Source organism: Zonotrichia albicollis, chromosome 25 (genome assembly GCF_047830755.1).
Source record: "Zonotrichia albicollis isolate bZonAlb1 chromosome 25, bZonAlb1.hap1, whole genome shotgun sequence".
NCBI classification, from domain to species: domain Eukaryota; kingdom Metazoa; phylum Chordata; class Aves; order Passeriformes; family Passerellidae; genus Zonotrichia; species Zonotrichia albicollis.
In genome coordinates, this window is record NC_133843.1 from 1,723,794 (window position 1) to 1,749,582 (window position 25,789).

Here is a 25,789-nt window from a genome sequence, read left to right on the forward strand (position 1 = left end):
ATTCCATGGTGACAATTCCCATGGTGACAATTCCCATTCCATGGTGACAATTCCCATTCCCATGATGTTTTTAGTTTTGTTTCTCCTCTGGAGCCCCTCATTCCCTGTTCCCAAAGGTTCTCCCTCAAGTTTTTTTGTTTCATTGTGGTTTTAGTGGAATTCACTTTTTCACTGATCAGAAATCCATTCCTTTGATACTTTATTTTAAAAAGGTGGGTAAATGTCTCCCATGCAAAACCACAACTCCCTGTAATCAGATTAATTTTTAGAGCTGGCAGTTGGGTTCTTGTTTGATGCAGAACTCATTTTTAAAGCTCCGTTTCTCTGTATCTTGTGACATGAACATCATCAAAAATCTGAGAAAATGACATCAGCTCCATGCAGGCACAGGAACTTTGTGCTGGATGCTCTCAGAGAGCGTGAGATCATGGCTCTGCTTTCAGAGGGAGGCTGCTAAGGAGGTGAAATCTGTCCTGGGCTGAGCTGGGCATGGAGATCCCTCACTCTTTGCATCCTGGAACTCTCAGCTCTGATCCCTCGGTGTTCCCACCCGGAGCAGAGGAGCTGTCACACGTTCCAGCACAGTGAGGGCCACCAGATGGTGCCTCGTGGATTACTGAGCAGTGCCACCATCCGTGCTGTCCTTGAGGCTCCTCACCCTCAGCTGTGCTTGCAGGGGAAGTCAGCTCATTTTAAAAGCAATTGCTGAAGTTTGCTCTTTTCTCTGATGTGAGTTATTGGCACCGGCTCTGAGCTGGCTCCAGATCTGGAGCCTTCCTGCTTCACTGGCACATCCATGGCAATGGCTCATTTGGGGGGGTTCTGGAGGAACAGCCCAGTGAGTGATGGAATTCCCATTCTGTGATGGTAATTCCCATTCCATGGGGGTAATTCTCATTTCCATGGTGGTAATTCTCATTTCCATAGTGATAATTCCCACTTCCATGGTGGTAATTCTCATTTCCATGGTGGCAATTCCCATTCCATGGGGGTAATTCCCACCCCCATCATGGAAATTCCCATTTCCATGGGGGTAATTCCCATTTCCATGGGGGTAATTCCCATTCCATGGGGGTAATTCCCATTCCATGGGGGTAATTCCCATTCCATGGGGGTAATTCCCATTTCCATAGTGATAATTCCCATTCCATGGGGGTAATTCCCATTTCCATGGTGGTAATTCCCATTTCCATAGTAATAATTCCCATTCCATGGTGGTAATTCCCATTCCCATGGGAGTAATTCCCATTCCCATGGTGATAATTCCCATTCCCATGGTGGTAATTCCCATTTCCATGGGGGTAATTCCCATTTCCATGGGGGTAATTCCCATTCCATGGGGGTAATTCCCATTCCCATGGTGCCAATTCCCATCCCCACAGTGGTAATTCCCACCCCCATCATGGTAATTCCCATTTCCATGGGAGTAATTCCCATTTCCATAGTGATAATTCCCATTTCCATAGTAATAATTCCCATTCCATGGTGGTAATTCCCATTCCCATGGTGCCAATTCCCATTTCCATGGGAGTAATTCCCATTCCCATGGTGCCAATTCCCATCCCCACAGTGATAATTCCCATTTCCATGGTGGTAATTCCCATTCCCATGGGGGTAATTCCCATTCCCATGGTGCCAATTCCCATCCCCACAGTGGTAATTCCCACCCCCATCATGGTAATTCCCATTTCCATGGGGGTAATTCCCATTTCCATGGGAGTAATTCCCATTTCCATAGTGATAATTCCCATTTCCATGGTGGTAATTCCCATTCCCATGGTGCCAATTTCCATCCCCACAGTGGTAATTCCCACCCCCATCATGGTAATTCCCATTTCCATGGGGGTAATTCCCATTTCCATAGTGATAATTCCCATTCCCATGGGGGTAATTCCCATTCCATGGTGACAATTCCCATTCCATGGTGCTAATTCCCATTCTATAATGGCAATTCCCATTCCCATGGTGGAAATTCCAAAAAGCGTGGGGCTGAATTTGCAAGTAAATTGAAAATTGGGAATTCTATTTACTTGAAAATTCAGCCCCACACTTTTTGGCTGCTGTGGCTGTTTTTATTTTCATTATTCAATTTACTTGAAAATTCAGACCCAGACTTTTTGGCTGCTGTGGTTTTTCTTCATTATTCAGTTTAGTTGAAAATTCAGCCCCACACTTTTTGGTTTATCTTCATTACTCAATTTACTTTAAAATTCAGCCCTACACTTTTTGGTTTGTCTTCATTATTCAATTTACTTGAAAATTCAGCCCCACACTTTTTGGCTGCTGTGGCTGTTTTTATTTTCATTATTCAATTTAGTTGAAAATTCAGCCCTACACTTTTTGGTTTGTCTTCATTACTCAATTTACTTGAGAATTCAGCCCCACACTTTTTGGCTGGTGTGGCTGTTTTATTTTCATTACTCAATTTGCTTGAGAATTCAGCCCCACACTTTTTGGCTGGTGTGGCTGTTTTACCTTCATTACTCAATTTAGTTGAAAATTCAGCCCCACACTTTTTGGCTGGTGTGGTTTATCTTCATTATTCAATTTAGTTGAAAATTCAGCCCCACACTTTCTGGCTGGTGTGGTTTATCTTCATTACTCAATCCACTTGAAAATCTGGACATCCCCACATTTTCTTTGGCCAGGATGTACTTTTGGATTCAGGACTAAATGCTTCACTTGTGCTTTTCTGCTGTGCAAGAGCAGTCAGTGAGCAGGGAGTGTGAGACCTTGACTGAGCAGGGATAACCAAAAACACCTTACCAAAAATAAACCCCTCCTGCTCAGCATTTGTCCTGAATCTTAATTCCCCACCCCAGCAGCACTGCCTTGCCAAGTGCTTTTTGCTCATTTTTCCCTGTTTTTTTTGCAGGTGGCAGGCCTGACCCTGCTGGCAGTGGGGGTTTATTCTGCCAAGAATGCCACGGCTGTAGCCGGGCGTTACATCGAGGCCAGGCTGGGCAAACCCTCCCTGGTGAGGGAAACCTCCAGGATCACTGTGCTGGAGGCTCTGAAGCATCCCATCAAGGTAAAATTCACCTTGGGCTCTGGGTTACACTCACCTGGGACTAAATAAATAAAATATTGGAGGCTCTGAAGCATCCCATCAAGGTAAAATTCACCTTGGGCTCTGGGTTACACTCAGCTAGGATTGTCAGGGAATAAATAAATAAAATATTGGAGGCTCTGAAGCATCCCATCAAGGTAAAATTCACCTTGGGTTCTGGGTTATACTCAGCTGGGAGTGTCAGTGTGTAAATAAATAAAATATTGGAGGATCTGAAGCATCCCATCAAGGTAAAATTCACCTTGGGCTCTGGGTTACACTCACCTGGGACTGTCAGGGAATAAATAAATACAATATTGGAGATGGGATGGATGGTTGGGTGGAAACTCTGAAACTTCCCATCAAGGTACAATTCACCTTGGGTTCTGGGTTACACTCAGCTAGGATTGTCAGTGAATAAATAAATAAAATATTGGAGGTGGGATGGATGGCTGGAGGATCTGAAACATCCCACCAAGGTAAAATTCACCTTGGGTTCTGGGTTACACATAGCTGGGATTGTCAGTGTGTAAATAAATAAAATATTGGAGGCTCTGAAACTTCCCATCAAGGTAAAATTCACCTTGGGTTCTGGGTTACACTCAGCTGGGACTGTCAGTGAATAAGTAAATAAAATATTGGAGGTGGGATGAATGGCTGGAGGCTCTGAAAGTTCCCATCAGGATAAAATTCACCTTGGGTTCTGTGTTACAGTGAGCTAGGATTGTCAGTGAATAAATAAATAAAATATTGGAGGCTGTAAAACTTCCCATCAAGGTAAAATTCACCTTGGGCTCTGGGTTACACATAGCTAGGATTGTCAGTGAATAAATAAATAAAATATTGGAGGTGGAATGAATGGCTGGAGGCTCTGAAACATCCCATGAAGGTAAAATTCACCTTGGGTTCTGGGTTACACTCAGCTGGGATTGTCAGTGAATAAATAAATAAAATATTGGAGGTGGGATGGATGGGCTGGGCCCTCTGGTGTTCTGTTAAGGTGTTTTAGTCCAAGTGAGTTGTCACAATGTGGTTTTTCCTGCCTGTGAGTAACTGAGTTTGTCCTCCCCAGGTTGGGAAGCGTCTCACCAGCAAGGCTCAGGATGCCCTGGAAGGAGTTGTTCTCAGTGTGAGTACTCTGTTCTGCCTTGGGCTGTCAGGGAGGGCTTTGGCTTCCAAGTGAGAGCTGCTGGTGCCTTAAACTCCCTTCTAGAGCTGCAGTTCCAGCAGTCTGAGTGGCTTTTTGTCCCTTGGGACAACACTGAGCCCATAAATCAGCTCCTGTGTTCAGTGTGACAGGCATTAAGCAGCTTGTTCACCTTTTTTCCCTCATTGAAATCAGTTGGAAATTTTAGCTCAGTCCTTGCTCTGCTGCAGTTTCTCTCTGTAGTCAGCATGTGAAGATTGAGAATTCCACTTGTGCCATCTGAAGTTAAGGATTAACCCAAACCAGCTTTTAGGCCAAAAAAAAAATCTAAATATTCTGTACATTTACCCACCCTGAGATTGGCTCTTAACTTGCTAATTAGTGCTACTTCTGTATATTTGCCTCTGAATTGAAATCCTGGTTATCTGGCAAATTTAAGAGCTGCTTGAAGCTGCTGAGAGAAAATGCTCCTGCAGGAATATCTCTCTCCCAGTATCCCCAATTGCAGTAGGAATATAAATATAAATTTATAACTTGAGAAGGAATTAGCACTGCAAAGAGTTGCTGATGTTTTGACATATCCCTCCCAGGGCATCCAGTAGGAAGTGAATATTTAGGTGTTATCTGTTCCTAGAGCAGTCACTGCACTCCTTCCTGCACTGCTGCTTTTCCTTATGAAAGAATTGCAGCCAAGTGGACAGAAAATCCAGTAAATCCTCACATAGGACAGGAAATGACCTTGGTGTGGAGTCATGAGCAGCTGAAGTTAAGACTTTAAAGCTTGAGCCTGGAGTGCTGCCTCCTTCCTGCAGGTACAGATTTGGGAACCTGGTAGGTGCAGCTCTTTTTGGTACCTTTTGATCCTTAAATTGAATTATTATTTTTTTATTTTTCCCCTGCAGCCCCAGCTGGAAGCACGTGTGAGAGACATTGCCATAGCAACGAGAAACACAAAAAGGAACAAAAGCCTCTACAGGAATATCCTGATGTACGGGCCCCCTGGCACTGGGAAAACTCTTTTTGCCAAGGTAAAAAAAACCCTGCCAAGGTTCTGCCAAAGTGTCCTGAAAATTCCAGGGCTGTGGAGCTTCCCTGGGCTGGGATCTCTGGCTTGGAGCTGGGATTTATTTGTGGGAATCCTTTGGAGTGGGATTTATTTGTGGGAATCCCTTTGGAGCTGGGATTTATTTGTGGGAGTCCCTTTAGAGCTGGGATTTATTTGTGGGAATCCCTTGGGAACTGGGATTTATTTGTGGGAATCCCACAGAACTGGGATTTATTTGTGGGAATGGACTGGGATTTATTTGTGGGAATGGACTGGGATTTGTTTGTGGGAATGGACTGGGATTTATTTGTGGGAATGGACTGGGATTTGTTTGTGGGAGTCCCTTTGGGAACTGGGATTTGTTTGTGGGAGTCCCTTGGAGCTGGGATTTATTTGTGGGAATGAACTGGGATTTGTTTGTGGGAGTCCCTTTGGGAACTGGGATTTGTTTGTGGGAGTCCCTTTGGAAACTGGGATTTATTTGTGGGAATCCTTTGGAGTGGGATTTATTTGTGGGAATGGACTGGGATTTATTTGTGGGAATCCCTTGGGAATGGGATTTATTTGTGGGAATGGACTGGGATTTATTTGTGGGAATCCCTTGGGAATGGGATTTATTTGTGGGAATCCCTTTGGAACTGGGATTTGTTTGTGGGAATCACAGCAGCATCCATTTGTCCATGAGTCCTGAGGTTTCATCAACTTTTTAACTGTGGCAGATTTGCCAAACTGATGCAAATTGATTTTTATTTTTCTTATTCAGCACATTAAACCCACACCCCAATAGCTTTGAGATTATGGCACCCACTGGATTTCTAAAGCCACCTAGTTTGGGTTTCTAATGCCCAGAAATAAAAAAATAAATAAAATCACAACAGCAGCCACTTCCTAACCATCTCTGTTGCATTTATATGGTTTATTTTTTGCCCTAAATAAAAAATTACCATTAAGTGATAAAGAACATAAAGAAGCCAATACTTCCCTGTTCAAACCAGCACTGACAGGACCAAACTGCTTTAATTCTAAAGCCACTTAGTTTGGGTTTCTAAAACCCATAGAGTTGGATAGAAATAGAAAAATAAATAAAATCACAGCAACAGCCACCTCTATTGGGTTTATATGGTTTATTTTTTTGCCCTGAATAAAAAAATTGCCATTAAGTGATAAAGAAGATAAAGAAGCCAATACTTCCCTCTGCAAACAGCACTGACAGGACTTAAAATGCTTTAATTCTAAAGCCACCTAGTTTGGGTTTCTAAAACCCATAGAGTTGGATAGAAATGGAAAAAATAAATAAAATCACAGCAGCAGCCCCTTCATAGCCATCTCTGTTGGGTTTATATGGTTTATTTTTTGCCCTGAATAAAAAAATTGCCATTAAGTGATGAACATAAAGAAGCCAATACTTCCCTCTGCAAACCAGCACTGACAGGACTTAAAATGCTTTAATTCTAAAGCCACCTAGTTTGGGTTTCTAAAGCCCAGAGAGTTGGATAGAAATAGAAAAATAAATAAAATCACAGCAACAGCCACCTCTATTGGGTTTATATGGGGTTTTTTTGCCCTAAATAAAAAAATTGCCATTAAGTGATGAACACAAAGAAGCCAATACTTCCCTCTGCAAACCAGCACTGACAGGACTTAAAATGCTTTAATTCTAAAGCCACATAGTTTATGTTTCTAAAACCCATAGAGATGGACAGAAATGGAAAAATAAAATCACAGCAGCAGCCCCTTCATAGCCATCTCTGTTGGGTTTATACGGTTTATTTTTTTGTCCTAAATAAAAAAAATTGCCATTAAGTGATAAAGAAGATAAAGAAGCCAATACTTCCCTCTGCAAACCAGCACTGACAGGATTAAACTGCTTTAATTCTTAAGCCACATAGTTTGGGTTTCTAAAACCCAGAGAGTTGGATAGAAATGGAAAAATAAATAAAATCACAGCAGCAGCCCCTTCATATCCACCTCTGTTGGGTTTATGTGGGGTTTTTTTGCCCTAAATAAAAAAATTGCCATTAAGTGATGAACATAAAGAAGCCAATACCTCCCCTCTGCAAACCAGCACTGACAGGACCAAACTGCTTTAATTCTAAAGCCACCTAGTTTGGGTTTCTAAAGCCCAGAGAGTTGGATAGAAATGGAAAAAATAAATAAAATCACAGCAACAGCCACCTCTATTGGGTTTATATGGTTTATTTTTTGCCCTGAATGAAAAAATTGCTATTAAGTGATAAAGAAGCCAATACCTTCCCTCTGCAAACCAGCACTGACAGGATTCTTAAGCCACATAGTTTGGGTTTCTAAAACCCATAGAGTTGGATAGAAATGGAAAAATAAAATCACATCAGCAGCCCCTTCATAGCCATCTCTATTGGGTTTATATGGTTTATTTTTGTCCTAAATAAAAAAATTGCTATTAAGTGATAAAGAAGCCAATACTTCCCTCTGCAAACCAGCACTGACAGGACTAAACTGCTTTAATTCTAAAGCCACCTAGTTTGGGTTTCTAAAACCCATAGAGATGGACAGAAATGGAAAAATAAATAAAATCACAACAACAGCCACCTCTATTGGGTTTATATGGTTTATTTTTGCCCTAAATAAAAAAATTGCCATTAAGTGATGAACATTAAGAAGCCAATACTTCCCTCTGCAAACCAGCACTGACAGGACCAAACTGCTTTAATTCTAAAGACACATAGTTTATGTTTCTAAAACCCATAGAGATGGACAGAAATGGAAAAAATAAATAAAATCACAGCAACAGCCACCTCCTAGCCACCTCTATTGGATTTATATGGTTTATTTTTTTACCCTGAATAAAAAAATTGCCATTAAGTGATGAACATAAAGAAGCCAATTCTTCCCTCTGCAAACCAGCACTGACAGGACTTAAAATGCTTTAATTCTTAAGCCACATAGTTTGGGTTTCTAAAGCCCAGAGAGTTGGATAGAAATGGAAAAATAAAATCACAGCAACAGCCCCTTCATAGCCATCTCTGTTGGGTTTATATGGTTTATTTTTTTACCCTGAATAAAAAATTGCCATTAAGTGATGAACATAAAGAAGCCAATACTTCCCTCTGCAAACCAGCACTGACAGGACCAAACTGCTGTAATTCTTAAGCCACCTATAGAGATGGATAGAAATGGAAAAAATAAATAAAATCCCAACAAACTGCTGTAATTCCCCTTGCTCCCCGCTGGCCTGGCAGTGCCAGTGAAGGCTGCATTGGTGGTTTGTTTCCCTGCAGAAGCTGGCCGTGCACTCGGGCATGGACTACGCCATCATGACCGGAGGGGACGTGGCCCCCATGGGCAGGGACGGGGTCACAGCCATGCACAAACTCTTTGACTGGGCCAACACCAGCAGGAGAGGGTAAGTTGGGCTTTTGTTTCATCCTCACTTTGGGTTTTGGTTCAAAAATCCCTCACTCACAGCCACAACAGTGTAGTTCAACCCTAATGTTATATATATTGTATTTATAGAAATATGTAAAATGTGTATATTACATGACATGACATGACATTGCATTATATTATCTATAATATATATATAATTATATATATATATTATATATTTACATTTACATTACATTACATTATATTATCTATAATATATATAATTATATATATTATATATTTACATTTACATTGCATTGTGTTATCTATAATATATATAATTATATATATATTATATATTTACATTACATTACATTATATTATCCATAATATATATAATTATATATATATTATATATTTACATTTACATTACATTATATTATCCATAATATATATAATTATATATATATATATTATATATTTACATTTACATTACATTATATTATCTATAATATATATATAATTATATATATATTATATATTTACATTTACATTACATTACATTATCTATAATATATATAATTATATATATATATTATATATTTCCATTTACATTACATTATATTATCTATAATATATATATAATTATATATATATATTATATATTTACATTTACATTACATTATATTATCTATAATATATATAATTATATATATTATATATATAATAATATATAATATATCATGTATTTATTGTATGTAAGTATATAATATATAAGAAATATTTATTTATTAAAATAAATAAATTTTATTTATTTTAAAATAAGTAAATTGTTAGAAAGCAAGGTGTCGATCCTGCAAGAACCATATATATAATGTAATGTAATATAATGTAATATAATATAATATAATATAATATAATATAATATAATATAATATAATATAATATAATATAATATAATATAATGTAATGTAATATAATATAATATAACGTAATATAATGTAATGTAATATAATATAATATGTAATTATTTAATAGATATTTATTTTTAAAAATAAGTAAATCTTACCTATTTTAAAATAAATAAATTGTTAGAAAGCAAGGGGTTGATCCTGCAAGAACCATATCTATATTATGTATTCTATGTTCTATTCTATTCTATTCTGTAACAAATATATAATTATAATATATAATTAGTACATATTTAATAAATATTTCTTTATTAAAATAAATAAATCTTACTTAATTTTAAAATAAATAAATTGTTAGAAAGCAAGGGGTTGATCCTGCAAGAACCCTATCTATATTCTATATTCTATATTCTGTATTCTATATTCTATATTCTATTCTATTCTGTAACAAATATATAATTATAATATATCATTAGTACATATTTAATAAATATTTCTTTTTAAAAATAAATAAATCTTACTTATTTTTAAATAAATAAATTGTTAGAAAGCAAGGGGTTGATCCTGCAAGAACTTTGCTTTTCCCTTTGAGGGGGACAGCAAATCTTTTCTGAAATGATCCATGGAGCTGCTCTATAAATTACTCAGTTTAATTAATTAATTATTATTATTTCATTATATTTGCAAGAATAATCACAATAAATGAGTTGCTGTTACTGAGTGAGTTAACACAGAATCTCCTGAAGATTTTAAGCACTGATAGGATTTAAATCCAGCTTCTGGTTTACTTTTAATCTCAAACAGGAAGAGTGAATAAAAGAGGATAAGAAGGACATAGATACTAAAGGCAATGATATAAAAATCACAAACAGGTGTAAAATATCAGGTGTAGAAAACACCAACACAAAAAAGAACTTTTGCTTTTTCAGTCACCTTTAAAATCAGATTTTTACCTGCAGAGGCTCCTCAGGCCGAGGCTGAATTTGGCTCCCTGATTTTGTAGCAGTGTGTGGTTCATTTGCTCCTACCAATATAAATGGATTTTTGATTTTTGCACTGCAGAGATTGTTGTGAAATTCAATATTGAACTTTCAGAGGTGTCACTTTGGGTTTTTGCTGCTCTGAGCTCAGATGTGTGAATGGGGCTGCCCAGTGATTTGTGTGCTCTCAGATGGACACGATCTTGTGGTGTCTCTTTTAATCCTCCTTCATTCATCACCTCAATCTTTCTATTTCCCCTTACAAAGGAAAAAAAAAATCAGGGATTTAAAAGCAAGATTTAATTTTGAAGCTTCTGTCCTGAGGAGCTATAGAAGGGAAGGTGTCAGAATTTAAGTGAGCTCAGGATTTAAGTGAGAGCTTGGAAGGGATGTGAGGATGCTCAGCTGGATGCTCCCATCCAGGAATTCTCTTCCAGCCCTGCCTGGCTCTGAATTTCTCTGCCCTGATAAAAAATTTTGTGCATTTCAGCTCCCTACACTGATCAAAGCTTGCATGTGCCCATAAAATCAATATTCTCACCTCCAGCAGCACTGAAGTATTTAAACACATTTAATTCTGAATATCCACCAGTGTTAGCTGTTTCCTATTTAGCTGAAATTGTGATAACGCATTTTCTGCAGAGAATATTTGGGAGAAGATGCTAACAGGCCTGAAAAAAGCTGGGTTTGAAGTTAGGCAGGGAGGCAATACAAGCTGTGACAGCTTTATGAGCAACCTGCTCCTGTTATTGATAAACATCTTCACAGGCCCAGTCCCGTGGGAAGAGCTCTGCCCTTGGGTTAGAAGGGAATTTATTTTGGTGAATAATTCATGGCCTTTATTAATTCACTTCTCCACAGGTAGTAAAGCCGTTCCATTAGTGCTGCTGTGGTTTGGGAAAGAAAAACCTCACAAAACAAGAAAGCAGGCTGAGGTTTGAGCTTTTAGGAGGAGAAATGGCAGGGAGGTGTCACTGTCACCAGGATTTCTGTGCTGTGCCCTGCACACAGCTCTGTAAAGAGGAGGGAATGCTAAAACAGCACTCAGGCTTGAGCAGGTCTGAATTTCTGCATTTGAGGCTGAGGAGAAGCTTCCAGAATGGAATGGTGGAGCTGGGATTGTGGGTGTGGAGTTTGGATAGAAGGGTGTGGGAAACTCAGAGTTTGGGGTTTTAGAATATGGAAATATATGGGGCAGGATGGAGGATTTAGGGCAGAGGCTGGTTCTTCTTATTCACCTTCTTCTTCTCTTCCTTCTCCTTCTCCTTCTCCTCCTTCTTCTCCTTTTTCTCCTTTTTCTCCTTCTTCTCCTCCTCCTCCTCCTTCTCCTTCTTCTCCTTCTCCTCCTTCTCCTTCTCCTTCTCCTTCTCCTTCTCCTTCTCCTTCTCCTTCTCCTTCTCCTTCTCCTTCTCCTCCTCCTCCTCCTTCTCCTTCTCCTTCTCCTTCTCCTTCTCCTCCTCCTCCTCCTCCTCCTTCTCCTCTTCCTTCTCCTCCTTCTCCTTCTTCTTCTCCATGGGTTTGGGTGGTTTTGTGTAATTGTATAAAAACTCCACATTGCAAGCCATGGGTGGTTGGTTATTGGGTTAAAAGTAAAAATAATTTAGGTGTCATTTCTTAATTGGACACTTTATCCTTAAAAGGCCTTGTAGAGTGAGACACAGCTCCATTTTTAGTTTGTTAAAGTGCTGCAGAGCTCAGGGTTTGTGAGAGTGTAACACAGATATGAGCTAACAAACATCCGAGTCCAAACAAGGAATTCCATCTTGTCCATGGAATCGCAGCCCTGGCCAAAAGCAGCAGAGGCTGCCCAGGCTGTGCCCTCACTGTGCTGCTTCCCCCTGCAGCCTCCTGCTCTTCGTGGACGAGGCCGATGCATTCCTGAGGAAAAGGGCCACGGTAAGTGCTGGCTGTGTGTCTGCTCTGCTCCTGCTCTGCTCCTGCTCTGCTCCTTCTGCTCCTTCTCCTGTTCTTCTCCTGCTCTGCTTCTGCTCCTTCACCTGCTCCTGCTCTGCTTCTGCTCCTTCTGCTCCTTCTGCTCCTTCTGCTTCTGCTCCTTCTCCTGCTCCTGCTCTGCTTCTTCTGCTCCTTCTGCTTCTTCTCCTGCTCCTGCTTTGCTCCTTCTCCTGTTCTGCTCCTGCTTGTTCTTCTGCTCTGCTCCTTCTCCTGTTCCTTCTCCTGCTCCTGCTCTGCTTCTTCTGCTCCTTCTCCTTTTCCTGCTTGTTCTGCTCTGCTCCTTCTCCTGCTCCTGCTTTGCTCCTGCTCCTTCTTCTCCTGTTCTGCTCCTTCTCCCGTTCTTCTCCTTATGCTCCTCTGCTCCCTTCTCCTGCTCCTTCTCCTGTTCCTTCTCCTGCTCCTGCTCTGCTTCTTCTGCTCCTTCTCCTGCTCTGCTTCTTCTCCTCTTCTGCTCCTTCTCCCGTTTTTCTCCTTATGTTCCTCTGCTCCCTCCTTCTCCTGCTCCTGCTCCTTCTCCTGTTCCTTCTCCTGTTCTGCTTCTTCTGCTTCTTCTGCTCCTTCTCCTGTTCCTTCTCCTGCTCCTTCTCCTTTTCCTGCTTGTTCTTCTGCTCTGCTCCTTCTCCTGCTCCTGCTTTGCTCCTTCTCCTGTTCTGCTCTTGCTCCTTCTCCTGCTCCTGTTCTTCTCCTGCTCTGCTCCTGCTCCTTCTTCTCCTGTTCTTCTCCTTATGCTCCTCTGCTCCTTCTCCTGCTCTGGTTCTGCTCCTTCTCCTTCTTCTCCTTCTCCTCCTTCTCCTTAAATAAAGGAATACAAATAAACAAATGGCCAAATAACAGAATTCCCTTAGTCCTTAATGCTGATGAAAGCTCTGAGCTGCCTGCAGTCCCCAGCAGCTGATGCTCCTTTGGCTTTCACCTTTGCAGGAGAAAATCAGTGAAGATCTCAGAGCAACTCTCAATGCATTTCTGCACAGAACAGGGCAGCACAGCAACAAGTGAGTACCCACTTCAGCAGCTGATGTGTGCCTGGGCTGAGAAAAGCCTTTAAAGGATCTCTGGAGGTTGGAAATGCTCTGTGCTGCTGGGGGATTGAACAGAGCCTGCAGAGAATTTCCCCCTCTCACTTTGTAGCTTGTTCCTCCATCAACTCTTCCTGGCACTTGGAAACCAGAACAGAAGGAAAATTTTTTCCCTGAAACTTTGGTGATATTTGGACATCTTGAGTATCTTGATGTTTATATTGTGTTTGTTGGCCAGTTCCTGTTTATACAAGAGCCCAGGAAAATCACTCCCACAAAAATTCAGAGTTCTCCTGGCTGGGTGCTTCAAGTTCCCTGGAAAAACACTTGGGTGGTGTTTGCTCCTCTGCAGTGACCTCTTGTGTGAGGCAGCTGAGTTTCCATTGCTTCCCCTGTGCTTAAAACCCCTGTGGGGATTTTAAATTGCCTTGGAAGAGCTCTGGGGGTGTTTTTGGGGGTGCTGGGGATGGTTTTTCTTTCCCCTGATATTAAATTACCTCAGAAGAGCTCTGGGGATGTTTTCTGGGTGTTGGTAATTTTTAATTTCTTTGGAAGAGCTCTGGGGATGTTTTCTGGGTATTGGTGATTTTAAATTGCCTTGGAAGAGCTCTGGGGGTGGTTTTTGGGGGTGCTGGGGATGTTTTTTCTTTCCCCTGATGTTAAATTGGGGAATTTTTTTGGTGCTGGGAGCTCTGGGGGTGTTTTTTGGGGTGCTTGGGATGATTTTTCTTTCCCCTAATATTAAATTACCTCAGAAGAGCTGTGGGGATGTTTTCTGGGTGTTGGTGATTTTAAATTGCCTTGGAGGAGCTCTGGGGGTGTTTTTTGGGGTGGTTTTTCTTTCCCCTGATGTTAAATTGGGGAAGTTTTTTGGTGCTGGGAGCTCTGGGGATGTTTTTTGGGGTGCTGGGGATGGCTTTTCTTTCCCCTGATGTTAAATTGGGGAAGTTTTTTGGTGCTGGGAGCTCTGGGGGTGTTTTTTGGGGATGGTTTTTCTTTCCCCTGATGTTAAATTGGGGAATTTTTTTGGTGCTGGGAGCTCTGGGGGTGTTTTTTGGGTGCTGGGGATGCCCAGAACAGCTGAGCTCTCATTTACAATGAGCTCTGCCATTAAATTCAGCCCTGATTTCAGCCAGGAGCCATCTGAGGACACTGAACATGCCCTGGTGATTCCTGCTCTGCTTTTTGCTTCTGAGCAGCCTCATTGCTGCTCTGGGCAAGGAGCAGCCCTGCAGCCCTCAGGGGGAGCTCACTGGGGTGAAATGGGTGAAATGGGGTGTAGAAATGGGGTGCTTTGGTGACACCCTGAGGAAAACTCTTCCTTCAGCAGGGAATTGGCACCAGAATTGGGAATTGCTGCTTTTCAACTTCCCAAAATCATCCTGTGGGATAGCAAACTGCCTGAATATCAGGCTGCATGGCAATCCTGGCTTCATCCTTAATCTGCAAATCTTTTTTGATGAAACCCCACAGTCTTGGCTTGGCCAAGTTACCTCCAGAAATGACAGCAGAGAACACGGCCCCTTGTAGGCAATGATTCAGCCAGACAGCAAGAACATCAATATTCCAATAGCTGTGCTTAAAAGCCCATTTCAAATTATTAGGCACTGTTTAACTGGTGGCATCAATTAAGGCATTAAAGTATTGGCACAGGGAAGAAGCATCATTACAAAGCAATAAAACAAAAAAGAATTTCCAGCTCCAAAACGCAGCAGGACCTGGAGGAGCACATGGAGCAGAGCTGGGTCTGCACACTTCAAACAACTCCAAACACATTTTAGTGTGCTGCTTGAGGAGGTTATTTCTAAGTTTTAAAGGTATTTCTAAGGAATCCAGGTTTTTTTCCATGTGATGAAACATCTTTGATCCCAACCACGGCATCCACATCCACACCATCGGCAGCTCCCAACGTTCAAACTCCGCTCATCAATTTTGCTTTTTCTGCCTTTGTCAGTCTATCTTTATTTCTTTTTTTTCCCCCTAATTCCAGGTTTATGCTTGTTTTAGCAAGCAACCAGCCGGAGCAGTTTGACTGGGCCATCAATGACAGGATAGATGAGATGGTGAACTTCGAGCTGCCCCGGCTGGAGGAGCGCGAGCGCCTCGTCAGGATGTATTTCGACCAGCACGTGCTGAAGCCGGCCACAGAGGGCAAGCAGTGAGTGCCCCTCACACCTCTCCCTCTTCAGAGAATCCCCTGTCTTTCCTTGGTTTTCCTCATCCCCTTTCTTGTGTGTTTTGTCTGTAAATCCTCTTTCAACAAGCAGATTTGGGAGGTGCCTCTCGCTGTGACACCATCGCAGATTTTTTGTTGTGCCCTGTGTTGGTGGTCCCAGGGTGAGGGGAGAGATGAGAATCTTGACTCCATGGTTCAGAAGGCTGATTTATTATTTTATTATATATATATTTTGTTAATATTATCTAGTAAAACTATACTAAAATAATAAAAGAAAAGATTTCATCAGAAGGCTTGAAAGGAATAGAAAGAAATGATAATAAAATCTTGTGACTGACCAGAGAGTCTGAGACAGCTGGGCTGTGATTGGCCATTAATTAAAAACAACCACATGAGACCAATCACAGATTCACCTGTTGCATTCCACAGCAGCAGATAACCATTGTTTACATTCTGTTTCTGAGGCCTCTCAGCTTCTCAGGAGAAAAAATCCCAAGGAAAGGATTTTCCATCAAATCTCATGGCTGCAGTGCCCTGACAGTTCAGGAGGCAGAGATGCAGGCAGGAAGCTGTAGGAAGGAGCTGACCAGGGGTGGTTGTGCCTTTCAGGAGGTTGAAGCTGGCCCAGTTTGATTATGGCAAGAAGTGCTCAGAGATTGCCAGGCTGACCGAGGGCATGTCCGGCCGGGAGATCTCCCAGCTCGCTGTGGCATGGCAGGTGAGAGGGGCTCGTCCTTCTCCTTCCCTTCCCTTTGCCCTCCTTTTGCCTTCTCTTTCCTTCCCTCTCCTTCCTTTCCCTTCCCTTTTCCTTCCCCTTCTCTTCCCTTTCCTTTTCCCTTTCCTTTTCCCTTTCCTTCCCCTTCCCTTCCCCTTTTTCCTTCCCCTTTTCCCTCGTTTCCCTTTCCCCTTTCCCTTTTTCCTTTTCCCTTCCTCCTTTCCTTTCCTTTCCTTTCCTTTCCTTTCCTTTCCTTTCCTTTCCTTTCCTTTCCTTTCCTTTCCTTTCCTTTCCTTTCCTTTCCTTTCCTTTCCTTTCCTTTCCTTCCTTCCCTTCCCTTCCCTTCCCTTCCCTTCCCTTCCCCTTCCCCTTCCCCTTCCCCTTCCCCTTCCCCTTCCCCTTCCCCTTCCCCTTCCCCTTCCCCTTCCCCTTCCCCTTCCCTTTTCCCTTTCCTTTTCCCTTCCCCTTTCCTTCCCCTTTTTCCTTCCCTTTTCCCTCCTTTCCCCTTTTCCTTTCCCCTTTTCCTTTCCCCTTTTCCTTTCCCCTTTTCCTTTCCTCCCCTTTCCTTTCCCTCCCTTTTTTCCCTCCCTTTTCCCCTCCTGGGATGTTCCAGGCTCTGTCTCTGGACTCTCAGCTCCTCTCTCCCTGTGAAGGTTTCCCAAACTTGGGATCAATTCCTTCATTTATTGTCCAAATCCCTGCTCCTCTGGGCTGGGTGTTGCAATATCAGCTCAATTCCTCAGCCCATGGACAGGAGCAGGTTTGATAATCCCAAGTGGGAAATATCAAATCCCGTGTGGGATCCAGGCCAAGCAGGTGAGTTTGGGGTGGCCACACTCCTGCTGCAGCTCAGGAGAACACAAACCTCATTTTGGTGCCCTCATCAGTGCCCTGAACCATCCTCCTCCTCCTCTGCTTTCTTCCAAACCCTCTCAGTGCAATTTGAGCTATTAAAGGAACAAAACTGGAATTGGAGCTGAAAAAAAAATAGATATTTGTACATTTTATTTCTACATAAATTTTGTACATTTTATTTTTACATTATTTATATATTTATTTTATATATTTATTTATAAAAATAAGATATGCTGCCACTTGGAGTACAATTATTCACACGCTCAGCAAGCTTTAGTGTTGTTTTTTGATTTAAATCAGGTTTTCACCTTTGGTTTTGTCACAGCTGCCAGTTTCTTACTGGATTGGGGGTTTTCATGCACTAACCCAGAAATATCCAGTTTGTGTCTCATGTAACCTGCTCATGTCAGCTTCCTTGCAGGGCTTGTAAAAACAAAGTGGCTTTTTGTTTAGCTCTTAAATTTTTAATTTAGTTTAGCAGCTCACAAACATCTGAGGAAGTTGGTGCATTTCATTCCTTCTACTGCTGATTTTCCACCTTTTAAAGAACATAAATATTTCTCCTTTCTAGTAGAAATTCAATTTTAATTGCAGCACTCATGAGCTGAGGTCCAATTGGAGTGCTGTTAATTCTTTATTTTATTCTTTGCTAGCCCACAGCTGGTTAATTTTCCTGGATAATTTTTATGATATTGAATCATATTTCAAAATATGTGCTGTCATCTATGAAAGGCTCTGCTGCCAACTATTTCCTGTAAGAAGAAGTTGTGATAAATGATGCTTTGCTTTTTATCACCCCCTTATCAGCAAATTTGTCATTTCTCCCCAGGAATGACCTCAGCTTTTATCATTTATCCTTTAAGTGCTGCTGAAGGAAGGAAAAAGGTGGGGGTGAATCATTTTCCCTGACAGCTTTTAAAAATGCACCTGGTGCTGCCAGCACTGCTAACAGGGCTTGGTGTAAAACTGCAGCAGGAAGTTGTTGTGCTGCTCTCATGGAACACTCAAAATTTTGGAAAAAATAGAGTTAGGAGAGGGGAGTGAGGAGGAATGTTTGAGGTGGTTGGATGGGGCAAGAAAATTCATTTGTGGGGAAATCAGAGTGAAAAACGGTGAAAATTAGAGTGAAAATTAGAGTGAAAATCAGTGAAAATTAGAGTGAAAATTAGTGAAAATTAGAGTGAAAATCAGAGGGAAAATCAGAGTGAAAATTGGTGAAAATCAGAGTGAAAATCAAGGTGGAAATTAGAGTGAAAGAGTGAAAGCTAGAGTGAAAATTAGAGTGAAAATCAGAGTGAAAATTAGAGTGAAAATCAGAGTGAAAATTGGTGAAAATCAGAGTGAAAATCAAGATGAAAGAGTGAAAGTCAGAGTGGAAATCAGAGTGAAAATCAAGGTGAAAATCAAGGTGGAAATTAGAGTGAAAGCTAGAGTGAAAATTAGAGTGAAAATCAGTGAAAATTAGAGTGAAAATCAGAGTGAAAATCAAGATGAAAGAGTGAAAGTCAGAGTGGAAATCAGAGTGAAAATCAAGGTGAAAGTCAAGGTGGAAATTAGAGTGAAAGAGTGAAAGCTAGAGTGAAAATCAGAGTGAAAATCAGTGAAAATTAGAGTGAAAATCAGAGTGAAAATTAGTGGAAATCAGAGTGAAAATCAAGATGAAAGAGTGAAAGTCAGAGTGGAAATCAGAGTGAAAATCAAGGTGAAAATCAAGGTGGAAATTAGAGTGAAAGCTAGAGTGAAAATTAGAGTGAAAATTAGAGTGAAAGAATGAAAATTAGGGTGAAAATCAGAGTGAAAATCAAGATGAAAGAGTGGAAATCAGAGTGGAAATCAGAGTGAAAATCAAATCAAAGTTAAAATCAAAGGGACCTCATTAAAGTTAAACAAAAATGAGTTTGGGGGCAGCAAACTTGGGATAAATTCCTTCATTAGCTGAAGCTTTTATATGGAAGATTAAACCCAAATATGCAAACTTATAAAAATATTGAAACCTGTGACTTCTTGTCCATTTTTTGGACAAGGAATTTGGAGTTTGGAGCTGCTGTTCCTGCCCCAAAAAAGTTCAATAAAAATGAGTTTGGAGGCAGCAAACTTGGGATAAATTCCTTCACTATCTGAATCTGTAATTGGAATATTAAACCCCAATATGCAAATGGCCCAAACTTATAAAAATTCCATAAAAATATGAAAACCTGTGACCTTTGGTCTTTTAATTCCCTGTTAATTCAAGGTGCTGAATGCCAAAGGTGGGAAATAATCTGATTACAGAATAATCTGATTACTCTGTATTTCTTATTTTTCATATCAATATATAATTTTTAGTGTTTTAATTCCCTGCTAATTCAAGGTATTTCCTGAAAAAGGTGGGATATAATCTGATTATTCTGTATTTCTTATATTTCATATCAATATCTCATTTTTGGTATTTTAATTCAAGGTGCTGAATACCAAAGGTGGGAAATAATCTGATATCTCATATCACTATCTCATTTTTGGTATTTTAATTCCCTTTTAATCCAAGGTGTTTTCTGAAAAAGGTGGGAAATAATCTGATATCTCATATCAAGATCTCATTTTTGGTATTTTAATTCCCCTTTAATCCAAGCTGTTTTCTGAAAAAGGTGGGAAATAATCTGGTATCTCATACCAATATCTCATTTTTGGTGTTTTAATTCAAGGTGCTGAATACCAAAGGTGGGAATAATCTGATATCTCCTATCAATATCTCATTTTTGACATTTTAATTCCCTTTTAATTCAAGCTGTTTTCTGAAAAAGGTGGGAAATAATCTGATATCTCATATCAAGATCTCATTTTTGGTATTTTAATTCAAGGTGCTGAGTACCAAAGGTGGGAATAATCTGATATCTCATATCACTATCTCATTTTTGGTATTTTAATTCCCTTTTAATTCAAGCTGTTTTTCTGAAAAAGGTGGGAAATAATCTGATATCTCATATCAAGATCTCGTTTTTGGTATTTTAATTCCCTTTTAATCCAAGCTGTTTTCTGAAGAAGGTGGGAAATAATCCGATATCAGAATATCCTGATCTGGGAAAAGGAAAGGGAAAAGGAGAAATAATAAAATCTTGTGGCTGACCAGAGTCTGCTGTCTGGCACAGGAGGAGTGTGATGCTAAAAATCCATTTTAATTCTCCTGCAGGAGTCTGAGCATTCCCTTTTGTCCTTGTGCTGTTCCATTGTCGGGGCATTTTCACCTTAAAAATTCCCCTCAGGAAAAATGGAAAAATTAAAAATTCCCTTCCCAGCCCTGCACTCAGAGCTGCTGATGTGCTTTAGATAAAATGTCAAAACCTAAAAGCAGAAAAAGCAACCTTTCATTATTCCAAGCTGTAATCTTGGAAAATTGTTTTGGCAGCACTTCAGGAGAATTCCCAGGGGTTTTGTGTCCCAGTGGGAGCTTCCTGTCATTTCCTTGCCTTTTATGCCACTGACATAAATGCATAAATGCCTTTTTTTTTCTTTTTTTTTTTTTTTACTCCCTTGTTTATATTTTAAAAATAGCTGTTGTATTTTTGTGTGGGATGATTTTTTTTTTTTTTTTTTATTTCAGCAGGCTGTTTTCATTATAAATGGGATTTAAATGATCCAGATGAGTCTGGCCAGGTTCAAATCAACCACAAATCTTGGCTTGGAATGAAACACGAGGTCATTCAGGCTGCACTTGTCATCTCTGCCATCCTCAGCAAACACAATTATTTCCTGATTGGCTTGGAGGGATAAAACAGGAATTGCTGCACTGCAGAAAATGGGTTAAAATGTGCCCAGGCAGGAGCAGAGGTGTGAATAGAAATGAACTCAGTGCTGTTTTTGTGTGTGTGCAAGCTACTCCCAGAAGGGGCAGCTGCTTCTCCCATTTGCTTTCTTGACAGCGAGGGCCTGAGGCTTCCTAAAAATAGAAAGTCATTGAGAAAATCAGCAGAGCATGAACTGCACAGCACAAAAATCCATCCCAAAAAAAGCTCTTTTTTCCATTTCCAAACACCCCACCAGGGCTGCATTGAGAGCCCTGTTTTTATTTACATCTTTATTTTATTTTACATTTTACAATTTTATTTTACAAATAAAAAATTTATTTTACAATTATTTTGTAAAATAATAATTTTACAAAAAATAAAAATGTCAAAGGGGTGAGGGAGGTCTGAACAAAACCTTTGCAGTGGTTTCAGGGCTGCACTGAGAGCCCTGTTTTTATTTACATTTTTATTTTATTTTATTTTACATTTTACAATTTTATTTTTATTTTACAAATGAAATTTTATAAAGAATTATTATTTTGCAAAAAATAAAACTGTCAAAGGGGTGAGGGAGGTCTGAACAAAACCTTTGCAGTGGTTTCAGGGCTGCACTGAGAGCCCTGTTTTTATTTTTATTTTATTTTATTTTACATTTTACAATTTTATTTTATTTTACAAATAAAATTTTATAAAGAATTATTATTTTGCAAAAAATAAAACTGTCAAAGGGGTGAGGGAGGTCTGAACAAAACCTTTGCAGTGGTTTCAGGGCTGCACTGAGAGCCCTGTTTTTATTTTTATTTTGCAAAAATAAATTATGAAGAATTTTTATTTTACAAAAAAATAAAAATGTCAAAGGGGTGAGGGAGGTTCTGAACAAAACCTTTGCAGTTTTCCCTTTTTGCAGAGAGGACAGCAGAGGTGCTGAGGGAATATTTGGCAGCCTCAGTGCTGAGGGTGCTGCTCAGGCAGTGAGAGCAGCACAAGAACCTTGCAGAATAAAGAAATATAAAATAAATAATAAATAAATAATAATAATTAGTGAATATCTATTTACAGAGCTGCTCCTTCCCAAGGCCAGGCTTTACTCCTGATTTAAGTGTCAGTTTTTGCAGGGAGGACAGGAGAGGTGCTGAGGATCCTGCTCAGGCAGTGAGAGCAGCACAAGAACCTTGCAGAATAAAGAAATAGAGAATAAATAGAAAATAAATAATAAATAAATAAAAATAAATAATAATAACTAGAGAATTCTCTATTTTTAGACCTGCTCCTTCCCAAGGCCAGGCTTTACTCCTGGTTTAAGTGTCAGTTTTTGCAGGGAGGACAGGAGAGGTGCTGAGGGTGAGAGCAGCACAAGAACCTTGCAGAATAAAGAAATATATAATAAATAATAAATAAATAATAATAATTAGTGAATATCTATTTACAGAGCTGCTCCTTCCCAAGGCCAGGCTTTCCTCCTGGTTTAAGTGTCAGTTTTTGCAGGGAGGACAGGAGAGGTGCTGAGGGTGCTGCTCAGGCAGTGAGAGCAGCACAAGAACCTTGGAGAATAAATAAATAGAAAATAAATAATAAATAAATATAAAATAAATTATAACTAGAGAATTCTCTGTTTACAGAGCTGCTCCTTCCCAAGGCCAGGCTTTACTCCTGATTTAAGTGTCATTTTTTGCAGAGAGGACAGGAGAGATGCTGAGGGAATATTTGGCAGCCTCAGTGCTGAGGGTGCTGCTCAGGCAGTGAGAGCAGCACAAGAACCTTGGTGAATAAAGAAATAGAAAATAATAAATAAATAGAAAATAAATTATAACTGGAGAATTCTCTGTTTACAGAGCTGCTCCTTCCCAAGGCCAGGCTTTACTCCTGGTTTTCGGTCTCAGTCCTGCCTGGAGCCAGGATTGCAGAGGGTTTGCACAGGGAAAGGATTTTGCAGGAAAACCCAGCACCTGCAGCTCTGAGACCTTTTGTGGTCCAACCAGTTCCTCCCCTAAAAAAAGGCTGGAAAAGGGGTTAGAGGAGCTGAAAACCAGCCTGAGGAACCTTTTGCTTTTGTTGGAAATTATTATTTCTCCTTGCATCTCCTCAGTGATGCCACAGGCAGCTCCAGCCCTGTGCTGGTGGCAGAGCTGCAGCTCGGGCTGGGCTTTGTTTTCTGCCCCATGGACCTCCCTGAGGGGTAAAAGGGTCACCCCTGAGTTGGTTCCTGTGCTGGTTTTCTGTCAGGCTCCTTCCTTGCTGGAATTGGTGTTTTGCAGCATCAATAATGGATGGAGGCTGTGTGTGATGCCTCAGGATCACTGCAGTGAGTGCTGAAATCCACATTAAACTCACTGGGATGGGGAACAGAAGGGTTGGCAGTGAAAATCCAGGATGGGGGAGAAGTTTGGGGTTTTTAGGGGCAGGCAGGGTGGGTGGGGGAGCTGCAGGGCTCCCAGCCCTCATCCCAGTCCCTGTGCACCAAGGGATCTGTGAGAAACCAGGGGATCTGTGTGCATCAAAGGGATCTGTGTGAAACCAAGGGATCTGTGAGCATGAAAGGGATGTGTGTAAAACCAAGGGATTTGTGTAAAACCAAGGGATCCGTGAGAAACCAAGGGATCTGTGTGAAACCAAGGGATCTGTGAGAAACCAAGGGATCTGTGAGAAACCAAGGAATCTGTGAGAAACCAGGGGATCTGTGAGAAATCAAGGGATCTGTGACAAACCAAGGGATCTGTGAGAAACCAGGGGATCTGTGAGAAACCAGGGGATCTGTGTGGAACCAAGGGATCTGTGAGAAACCATGGGATCTGTGAGAAACCAGGGGATCTGTGAGAAACCAAGGGATCTGTGTGGAACCAAGGGATCTGTGAGCATCAAAGGGATCTGTGAGAAACCAGGGGATCTGTGAGAAACCAAGGGATCTGTGAGAAACCAGGGGATCTGTGTGGAACCAGGGGATCTGTGTGGAACCAAGGGATCTGTGAGCATAAAAGGGATCTGTGTGAAACAGAGGGATTTGTGTGCATCAAAGGGATCTGAGAGCATAAAAGGGATCTGTGTACGGCCAGGGAATCCTGTACATCCCAGGGATCTGTGTGCAGAAAAAGGGATTTGTCTGAAACCAAGGGTCCATGTGCAACCAAGGAATCTCTGTGCATAAAAGGGATCTGTGTCCATAAAAGGAATCTGTGTGGAGCCAGGGGATCTGTGTGCATTAAAGGGATCTGTGTGAAACCAAGGGATTTGTGTAAAACCAAGGGATCTGTCTGCATAAAAAGGATCATGTGCATGAAAGGGATTCTGTGTGAAACCAAGGGGATCTGTGTGCATCAAAGGGATCTGTGTGGAGCCAGGGGATCTGTGTGCATTAAAGGGATCTGTGTGCATCAAAGGGATCTGTGTGCAGCCAGGGAATCCCTGTACATCCCAGGGATCTGTGTGCATAAAAAGGGATCTGTGTGCAGCCAAAGGATCCCTGAGCAGCCAAGGGATCTGTGTGCATAAAAGGGATTGTGTGTGAAACCAAGGGATCTGTGTACATCAAAGGGATCTGTGTGCAGCCAAGGGATCTCTTTTCAGCCCAGCTCCCTCATTCCCCGAGCTGCTCACGGGAGCCCTTGCCGAGGGAGGAACCAGATTTAGAACTCTGCAGCTCGGGGGCTGCTCTGTTACCGTGGAGATGGGTGCAGCTGACAGCACCAGCATCCAGCACCAGCATCCCTGCCCTGTGTGCTGTGCTGGCATCTCAGGGAGCCCAGGCTGTGCTGGGTGTGCCCTGCATGAGGGACAGTCCCTCTGCTGCCCCAAGGAGCTGTGCTCACCTCTGTGCTGCCCCTGCCAGCAGAACTGGCCTGGGCAGTTGGGCTTTGTACAGGTGGGAGCTGCCACAGCACTGAGGTGATGCAGGGGAGGTTCCTGAGGGAGGAAAGCAGGGTAAGGCACATTAAACATCATTTTAAAGGCACCACGTTGCCCATGTGCTCCCCGGCACTGCTGTTTGTTCTGCTGTGCAAGTGTTGAAACAATTTTATTTAGCTTTGGATGGAGTGGTTCCATCACCCTCCTGCACCCACCTCTCTCCACTTTATTGGCTTCACACCTGCAGCTCTTTTAGAGGAGAGAAAATTTTAAAAAGCCAAATGTTGGGCCTTCTCAAAACAAGGCTTCACATATGCAGCTCTTTTAGGGCAGAAGAAATTTAAAGGAGCCAAATGTGGGGTATTTTCTTCTCAAAACAAGGCTTTACACTTGCAACTCTTCTAGAGCAGGAGGGGGGATTTTAAAAAGCCAAATGTGGGGTCTTCTGAAAACAAAGCTTCACAAGTGCATCTCTTAGAGCAGAAGAAATTTAAAGGAACCAAGTGTGGGATCTTCTGAAAACCAGGCTTCACATGTGCAGGTGTTTTAGAGCAGGAGAGGGAAATTTAAGAAGCCAAATAATGGGTTTCTCTTCTCAAAACAAGGCTTCGTGTGTGCAGCTCTTCTAGACCAGGAGAGGAAATTTTAAGAAGCCAGATGTTGGGTCTTTTCTTCTCAAAACAAGGCTTCACATGTACAGCTCTTTTAGGGCAGGAGAGGGAATTAAAAAAAGCCAATTGTGGTGTCTTTTCTTCTCAAAACCAGGCTTTATATGTGCAGCTCTTCTAAACCAGGAGAGGAAATTTTAAGAAGCCAAATGTTGAGGTCTTTTCTTCTCCAAACAAGGCTTCACATGTACAGCTCTTTTACAGCAAGAGAGGAAATTTAAAGGATCCTAATGTGGGTTCTTTCTTCTCAAAACCAGGCTTCTGTACAGCTCTTTTAGAGCAGGAGAGGAAATTTAAAGAAGCCAAATGTGGGGTTTTTCAGTCTCCA

General features: G+C 41.1%; 2 protein-coding genes across 2 annotated transcripts in view; one reads left to right on the forward strand and one right to left on the reverse strand.

Annotated features, from left to right (window-relative positions):
* The window catches only part of AURKAIP1 (aurora kinase A interacting protein 1), a 180,256-nt gene that overhangs the window by 93,718 nt on the left and 60,749 nt on the right, over positions 1–25,789 (reverse strand). The gene's annotated exons all lie outside the window — the stretch shown is intronic.
* Positions 1–25,789, forward strand: part of ATAD3A (ATPase family AAA domain containing 3A) — a 43,747-nt gene that overhangs the window by 12,798 nt on the left and 5,160 nt on the right. The window contains exons 8-15 of the mRNA XM_074558312.1: positions 2,876–3,031; positions 4,122–4,178; positions 5,099–5,224; positions 8,499–8,623; positions 12,322–12,373; positions 13,352–13,422; positions 15,437–15,604; positions 16,232–16,340. Coding sequence (XP_074414413.1) covers positions 2,876–3,031; positions 4,122–4,178; positions 5,099–5,224; positions 8,499–8,623; positions 12,322–12,373; positions 13,352–13,422; positions 15,437–15,604; positions 16,232–16,340 — 864 coding nt within the window. The remainder of the gene's footprint in view (positions 1–2,875; positions 3,032–4,121; positions 4,179–5,098; positions 5,225–8,498; positions 8,624–12,321; positions 12,374–13,351; positions 13,423–15,436; positions 15,605–16,231; positions 16,341–25,789) is intronic.